The sequence below is a fragment of the Alligator sinensis genome, unplaced genomic scaffold (assembly GCF_000455745.1).
Source record: "Alligator sinensis unplaced genomic scaffold, ASM45574v1 scaffold1216_1, whole genome shotgun sequence".
Taxonomy (NCBI): Eukaryota; Metazoa; Chordata; order Crocodylia; family Alligatoridae; genus Alligator; species Alligator sinensis.
In genome coordinates, this window is record NW_005842018.1 from 1,780,647 (window position 1) to 1,786,236 (window position 5,590).

General features: G+C 45.9%; 1 protein-coding gene across 14 annotated transcripts in view; it reads right to left on the reverse strand.

The window, feature by feature from the left end:
• Positions 1-6: 6 nt before the first annotated feature.
• PRPF18 (pre-mRNA processing factor 18) overlaps positions 7-5,590 on the reverse strand; it is a 36,806-nt gene continuing 31,222 nt past the window's right edge. For all 14 annotated transcript variants that reach the window (XM_025202298.1, XM_025202297.1, XM_025202292.1 and 11 more), the window contains 2 exons: positions 3,313-3,468; positions 7-477 (listed from right to left, as the gene is read on the reverse strand). In XM_025202298.1, the coding sequence (XP_025058083.1) occupies positions 397-477; positions 3,313-3,468 (237 nt within the window). In that variant the 3' untranslated portion in view covers positions 7-396. The remainder of the gene's footprint in view (positions 478-3,312; positions 3,469-5,590) is intronic.

A 5,590-nucleotide genomic window follows, 5' to 3' on the forward strand; every position in this document is an offset into this window, starting at 1 on the left:
AATAGTCCAAAAAATACCACCCCATTGCTGTCTGTCATCTAAGCATCTGAATTATGGGAAAAGAGAAATTAAGTTCAGCCTGGTATGCTTTCCTGAATAACTGGTTAAAATAAAAACAAGGAAAGCCATCTCGTGCTCCCCCCTCCTCACACAACCACCCAAAAAACCCCTGTGTGTCCTGGATCCACCGAGTATAAAATACACAGTCCTTAAGAAATGTAAGTAGATGTGGCTGGTGAAAAAAAAAAATCAAGCAGAAGACAAAGCCCCTACTTTATGCTTTTGCCCAAGGCCCACCCTGAGTTTCTGCATTCAAGCATAAATGTGCTGTTATCTTCATCACTCTCCGAGTCTTGAGGAGCAGAAAGTGATTTGCACCTTGGATGCGAAAGGGCCTCACAACGCGTTGTACTCCACACATTTCGATGGGTCTGTTGGGAAGTGTTTCTGGCAAATGGTCATGAGCCTCTTCAACCCCTAGAAAGTTAATAAAATAAGGACATTTCTGTCAGAAGTCTGCAGCCACCAAACAAACGATGATTTGATGGTTGCTTCCGATTGCTGAGTGGAAGTGAGAGAAACCACTATAATGATTTTTAAGTTAAGCAAGTTTCAAAAGATCCATGCTTTTGTACAAGCAGTATAAAGAATGAGTAGCTGAATGCTTCTGAAGTGGGAAAGGAGTATGAGAGAACTTGCAAAATTAGACCGTCTACCTTTATAGGAAAACATCACATCTATTATACTAGAAACTGTCCTTGGGAAAACAGTGGGCCCCCCATCACAGGAGACACACCATCAGGTTAAAAATTATTTTAAATGGCTGATTATTAAAAGGGAAGGAAATTTATAATGTGTCCTGTTCATCATTGATATTCTATATTACATTAAAACCAGTTGTAAAATGAAAAGCTGCATCAGTCATCTCATTGGTCTCCTGCATGGGCATGGTGCCAAAAAGTCTAGGTTTGAAAACTAGAAAAACCTTACAAAAATGAGCATCAGGCTTCCAATGAAGAGATGCACTTTTCTCATCACTTTAATTAGAGCACTAGCACTCACGGCATTGTCACACATGCAAGCATCGCAGCGCCAGGCACTTTGAAAAGCGCCTGACGCTGTGACACTTGCAGTTGTATAAGCAGCAAAATGCGCATCAGTGCTGAAAAAGTGGCGACAGCACGCTTTTGAACTAAAACACATTTGGAGGCGCTTTAATTCAAAAGCACGCCATCACCATTTTCTGCACTCAGTTCACATGCAGAGCAGATCGTACGCGGACAGATAAATCAAGTCCGAGGCGGCCTGGCCGGAACCAAGTGCTGGGTGGCAGCGCCTGCACCAGGCATGAGCACCACAAGCGCCTCCGGCTTCTGCTGCTGCTGGCAGGGGCTGCACACCCTTGGGGCGGGGGGGGCGATTATGCAATTCCTTCTATATACATTATACAAACAAATCATGACAAAATATTTTTTGTAATAACATTTAAAATGTTATAGTAGTTGCTTGACTTTTAGTGTATGATTTGTTTGTTTTTTTTATGGTTCTAAGATGCACCCCTCACTCCCAAAAGGAGTATTTCTGGGGGGCAAGGGGAGGGACTTTCTTTGGCAAAGGTCAAGAGTCAGGCGCAGACTTCCAGTCCCAAGATGGCAACAACGGGGTGGGGCAACTGTCAAGAGGCATGGCTACCCATGCAGCCCTCAAAAGTTCACCAAACCTCATTAAGCAGCCCTCCAGCCAAAATAATTGCCCGCCCCTGTTGTAGAATAACATCTCTTGCTGCAAGGAGGCATGAGCTGGGTCAAGTAGCCCAGAGGCTGGATGACTTTGGCTTTCTTTGCGGTTAAGTGATGAATCTAGAAAATGTACTAGACATCGCCCATTAAGGATGCTGTAACCTCTGGACTTCTGGGCAAAGGGCTATGTGCACGGGCAGGGACAACAGTTATTGTAGTTCTTGTTATAATCCTTTAACTAAAATGAAGTGTTTCTTTGGGGGGAGGAGGGCAGAGGAGAGGATGGGTGGCTGTGAAGGACAGCCACACCCACCACGAGAAAGGGAAGTACAAGCTTGAGAGGGACAGTAAAGTGGTGATGGGCAGGTGGCTCCCCTGGGTGTGAGGCATGGGAATGGGAGTAGGTAGGGATGGGAGGGAATATGGAAAGAAAATATTTTATTGTATGGAGGCACTGACTGGGAGTTGGGAGAGGCTCTCCTTGGTCAGAGTGTGAGCAGTGGGGTGAAGGGGTTGGAAGTCCAAGGGTTGTTTTGTTGTACCTTCCAATTTTAATCTTTCATTCTGTTTTTGAGTTATTTTGTCTGTTATTGTAACCCTCCCTGAGCCTTTTTGGGGAAGGGCAGCATATAAATCAAATAAATAAATAAACATGCTCCTAATATTGTTGGCCTGAACAATGCTAATATTTCATAACCCAAATTCAAACAATGCTGGTTACAGAAGGCTCTGGGTGTTTACAGCAGAGAGAAGGAACACACATGCTTGAGGCTAGCTCGACATATGGCTGTATGGTTAACTATGTGTTTGAGTGGCTCAGATCTGAGCCTCCTACCCACAGCCAGACAAAGGAAGATTGCATACAGTTATGCAGAGACTCCTAACTGGGAGATTTTCGGCTGGTGAGCCTTTCAGTTTAGCAAACGCAGGTTGGCAGGATGGTAATTACCTAAAGACGTTCAATTTGAGGTATTTGAGAAGAGACCCAGAAGCATGGCTCTTTACAGTTTCAAACAGTCTCCAAGAAAAAAATAAGAAATAAGAACAATTCTTACACCTCATTCTTTTAAACATTTATATAAATTTGGGACATTTTTATAAAGTGGTCTCCCTCTGGAACTGCAATTGTGAGTACATGCAAAATGTCCCTTTAAGGGTCACCATATCTGGCTAGCTGCGGAAGTACAGGGCCAAGCTGGAAACACCTTACACTTCGCTGTTAAGTCAATTCAACAAGAGGCCCATAAACTCTGTGCAAGACGTGATGGTAAGGCAATGGGTTAGGAAATGATGGAACCCAGGAGAACAAAACATGTGTTTGTAGTTATTTCAGCCCTGATACAGGACCATGGTAATAAGACCTACTTAACTATCTCTAAACCAGAGCAGAAGAGTGCTCACAGGTCCAGGAAGCATTGGCTATTAAACTGATACTATCCTGGGTCCCAGCCAGAAGGCAACGGCCCATATCTAGCACTTCTTTTAACCACATCATTCGTGCTTACAAAGCTGCACTATTCTAACTTTGAAAGTCAAGTCTCTGGATTCCAGAGCCTAACACTCAGCACCTTACCTGAATGTATTTCCTCTGAGTCTCATCATTCAGGACATGGGCCACATGCTTTGAGAAAATCTTTTCACGGCCAGTTCGGGCATGGATGCCAACCATGGTGACTCCAATGGGCCAAGGTGCGTTCCCAATGGCCATCTGAAGGTAGGCGTCATTCGCCTGAAGAAACAAGAATTATAAATACTTAGGAAAGCAAAAGATGATATCAGAAAGGGGCTCCCAGAGTTCACTTCCCATAATGATCAACACCAGGGCTGTCCCTAGGGAGGGGAGAATCGGGGCGACTGCCCCAGGCCCTGCACTTTGAGGGGGCCCCACAGAGCCAGGTGGAGTGGCCACGGCAACTCTGCACCACTGCCACCAGCTTGGATCCGGCCACTCGCTATCCACTCGCCCCGGCTGCCTTCTTTGTGTCTGGGGCACACGAGATCAGGGCCTGCTCAACACACACATACCAAGCTTCCTCCCTGAAATGAAGAATCATTTATTGAAGTCTATTTTACAATCTAAATGATCTTGCATTTGACTCCTGAAGTCAGTGACAAACATGAATTTAATGCTTTGATTATATACCAGAGGGAAGGAGAATCCCAGGTAACAAAATGTAACACTGACCAGAAAGCCAAGTTTCTGGAGATCAGTTTGACCATAGGCCCCTTTAATGCTAACTTTCTGCTAACAAATTGCCTTATTTTTAGAAGTTCTCTGGACACTTTGGGGGAAAATAAGGAGAAAAAAAAGAGGGGGAGGAGGAATGACTGGGCCAGAAGCTCACTACCAAAGCAACTGAATGGGGGCCTCAAGACAGCTTCCACATGGCTGAGATTGCCCTCACACACGCATGGAGCCTAGACAGTGCTTGAAGAAATAAGCCAGCTGTGTGAAGTTGTCTTCCAACAAAAAGACAGACAGCTCCTTTGCCGCTCTCTACAAGGGTGGGCTGCATTTAAACTCAACACCTATGGGCAGGTTATCAGCCATGATGACTGAACCTGGTTCTGGCAGATCTAAAAGCAGGAGCCTTTACTGACCAAGTTATAAGACCCTGGACTTTGAGCTCAAAACTCCAGGTACTAGGGGGAACGGAGCTGTGCTTGCTTCACATTCCAAGATATGATGGTAGCACCACTTACTGGGTGGTGCACCCAACACTTCCCACAATTAAGCTGCCATTTTGGTTATTTATAATAGTGCTGAACTTTAGCAATTCCAGCTGAAGTCTTCTTACCTTTGGCTGAACTGTTTTTCAAGTTTCAGCCAAAACAGCTGATGAAGGAGAAAAAAAAATAGATGGGAGAAAATACTGTATCAGTTCAGAAAAGATTCTCAAACTCTGACACCAAGGAGCTCCAGCACCTCCCAACTTTTCAGCAGAGACCTGAAATGGGAGGGAGGCCCACCCTGGTGTTAGGGATGTGCCTTTTGCCAGTCCCCTGGCAATGTACCCAAACGCTGCCAAGATAGAAGTCTCTGCAAAAATTCACAGTTCCTGAATACTCAGCCAAGACTGGTCTCCAAAAAGCTCATCTACATGAGTAGGCCCCAAGCCAGGTCTGTGGAGACTGTACTGAACTTGTCCTATTATCTCCCCCACCCCAGGCATCTAGGAGTCGTGGCAAGGCGTGGAAGAACAGGGTAAAGAGATTCCCTTCCACGCTGTCCATCTTGCCCCATGCCTCCTGGGACCCTGGCAGCATGGAGAAGATGTGAAAGCACTGGAAAGCAGAAGGGTCAGGAAAGGACCAGGAGAAACACGGGGCAGGGCAGGAGGTCAGGATCCAGAACCACTACAGCATCCAACCTTCCAGGGCCTGAAGTCTCCCCTCTCTGCTGTTAGCAAGCAGCTGTAAAACTACTGGTAAAGTACAAGCTGAAGTGACTGGTCCACAGCCTGCTACTGCTACCAATTACTCCACTGCCTGATGGGCTGCCCAGACGCTGAAGATTTTTTTTTTTTTAAATTTTAAGGAAAATTGTGTGTCCCCCACATCAAATCAGCCAAATCAATTACAAATCTGTGAATCATCCAAGAACCAAATGTGGCCCTATTACCAGCAAACATCCTCCACCCCCAACTTGGGGCTTCAGATGCTGCCAAATCCTTTGGCGGGCATCCTACGTGTAGGCCCAAGCCCTAAAGCTTGGGGCTAGGATGCCCCCGAGTTCGGCTTGGCCTCAGCCTGCTGGAAAGAACACAGGGGACTGCAGGAAGTGAGAAGCAAAACCCGCTCTGCTTGAAGACTGGGTAGGGACAGTACACTTTAAGGACACCTGTAGCCAC